General features: G+C 40.2%; 1 protein-coding gene across 1 annotated transcript in view; it reads left to right on the top strand.

Annotated features, from left to right (window-relative positions):
• The window catches only part of sobpb (sine oculis binding protein homolog (Drosophila) b), a 14,588-nt gene that overhangs the window by 4,665 nt on the left and 7,423 nt on the right, over positions 1-2,500 (top strand). Inside the window, 3 exon segments of the mRNA XM_043230717.1 lie at positions 229-357; positions 476-627; positions 2,339-2,437. Coding sequence (XP_043086652.1) covers positions 229-357; positions 476-627; positions 2,339-2,437 — 380 coding nt within the window.

The following is a 2,500-nucleotide window of genomic DNA, read 5'->3' as shown; positions in this document are numbered from 1 at the left end:
CTCTCTCTCTCTCTCTCTCTCTCTCTCTGTCTCTCTCTCTCTCTCTCTCTCTCTCTCTCTCTCTCTCTCTCTCTCTCTCTCTCTCTCTCTCTCTCTCTCTCTCTCTCTCTCTCTCTCTCTCTCTCTCTCTCTCTCTCTCTCTCTCTCTCTCTCTCTCTCTCTCTCTCTCTCTCTCTCTCTCTCTCTCTCTCTCTCTCTCTCTCTCTCTCACTCTTCTCTATCCTCCAGAGAACTCCGTGTCCAAGTCTTCGTCGTCCTCCTCAGCGTGGTCTTCCTCGGAGCGGGGCCGGAGCAGTGAGGGCCCGGTGTCTCCTCTCAGTGTGAACGTGATCGTGCCGCTCATCAAACCCTCTGCCGGTGCGCTCGAGTTAACTATCTACAGTGAAAGTGGATAAACTCTGGTTAAACTGCAGAAAACTCGGGTGTGTGTGTGTGTGTGTGTGTGTGTGATGTCTCTGATGATGTGTGTGTTCAGCGGAGGACGTCCAGAGCGTCCCGATCGTGTGTGTCTGGTGTCAGAAGGAGGGAGTGAAGAGATATTCTCTGCTCATGGGCTCCGAGCTCAAGAGCTTCTGCAGTGAGAAGTGTTTCGCCTCGTGCCGCCGAGCTTACTTCAAACGCAACAAGGTAAAAACCCACCGTGTGTCTTCAGTACAAACGCTTTAAAAACATCACGCATCCATGTGTTCTGTGTATATTTATGTATATATAAACACACACACATACAGTATATCATTTGAAGAGTGAATACATTCAGGCCAAGCATGATAACAGTACAGACACCGTTGTAAAAGTGGTTCTCGATATTAAAGAATAGCACAGTTATAACGATGAAGAACAGAGAAACAATATCTTTAGAATTACTTTTCCAGCTGATGGACAGCCAATCAGAATCCACCCTGCTGTAAACGAGCTGGAGAATTTAAAGAGACAGACGCACATGTTCTTAGAATAAACAGATGATATTGTTTGCTCATTTCTTTATCATTATAGTTCTTGTTCTTGAAAGCTGGCTTTTTATGTATTTATTAATATTTTTTATTCATTTAATTTATGTTTATATTATTATTTTTTGATTGTGTTTAAATATATTTAGTATAAAATGCATAACATATTCTTAGATATGCGCATGATGTATTTATATACACAGTACACAAACAAATATTATGTAAACAAAAACTTTTATTTTGGATCACCCTGATTATATTTATATTTGATTATTATGAGCTTTAATAACGTTGATTTAAGTATTTCATTTAAACAGTCGGGTTTATTGTCCAATATTTGTTTTAAGTGACGTATGTTTTTAATATATTTTAATTTTTTACATTTATTAATGCACATTTGCTTAATCAAAAAAAAAAATCTTGCATTGCATTCATGCATGACTGCATACACACACACACACACACACACACACACACACACACACACACACACATGTGCGCACTTAATGAGCAGCACATTCCCACAACAGAGAGAAGAAACACACAGGATCATCTATCAGCCCAGAGTCACACACACACACACACACACACACACACACACACACACACACACGCTGACGAGTTTGAGCCTGTCTGAGCGAGAGACACTGACAGAGAGAGAGAGAGAGAGAGAGAGAGAGAGGATTCATCTTACAGTGCATACCTTACACACACACACACACACACAGCAGGAGAGAGTTCTTTATCTGATCCTCTTGGTTCAATCTGGTTTGGTCACACACACACACACACTCTGTATTTGTGTTTTATGGGGACTCTTCATAGGTGTAATGTTTTATTCTGTACAGACTGTATGTGAAAAACTCACTCTGTATGATTTATAAGAAAAAGTGGAAAAGTGAGGATGTGAGGTGATGTCCTCAGAAGTCACCTTTACCTTGTAATTTGTGTCCTCATGCCACTTAAACACACACACACACACTTCTTTAGACGCTCTTGTCTCTGGCTGATATTGGATATCAAAGCGAGCGGTGTTCTTGTCCAGAACGATAGCGTTTCACACAGAGACGTAGCTAAAACAATAGAACTAGTGTTCAAATGAAAACAAAACGTTTCGTGTCAAACTGATTAGCGTGACTTTCCTCTTCATCAAGACTGAAGCGTCCTGTTTGAATCAGCTGCTGTTCTTCAGATATTATCATAGTTTTTATTCATGTTTATTTTCATTATTTTTATATTATTTGCATTTTTATATTATAAATCCGTCGCCAAAAAAATCTTTTCCTGTATATTTTTAGTTTTAGTTAATTAACTGTAATAATTCTGACAAATACATGTTTATATAAAAAAAAAACAGATCCAGTCAGATTTTTGTGTTTGTGTTCCTCAAGGCCCGAGATGAGGATCGTCATGGTGACCAGTCTCCGCCCCCTGGCCAGACACTGGACACGCCCACAAGACTTCTGCTGAAGATGAACAACAACACGCGTGTAAATAAACATTCACACACACACTCTCACGCACACACACACGCACACTGTCTCACTCACTCA

This window comes from Puntigrus tetrazona, unplaced genomic scaffold (assembly GCF_018831695.1).
Source record: "Puntigrus tetrazona isolate hp1 unplaced genomic scaffold, ASM1883169v1 S000000223, whole genome shotgun sequence".
Classification (NCBI taxonomy): Eukaryota; Metazoa; Chordata; class Actinopteri; order Cypriniformes; family Cyprinidae; genus Puntigrus; species Puntigrus tetrazona.
The sequence above is the reverse complement of the archived record's forward strand: the minus strand, read 5'-3'. Positions and strand labels throughout refer to the sequence as shown.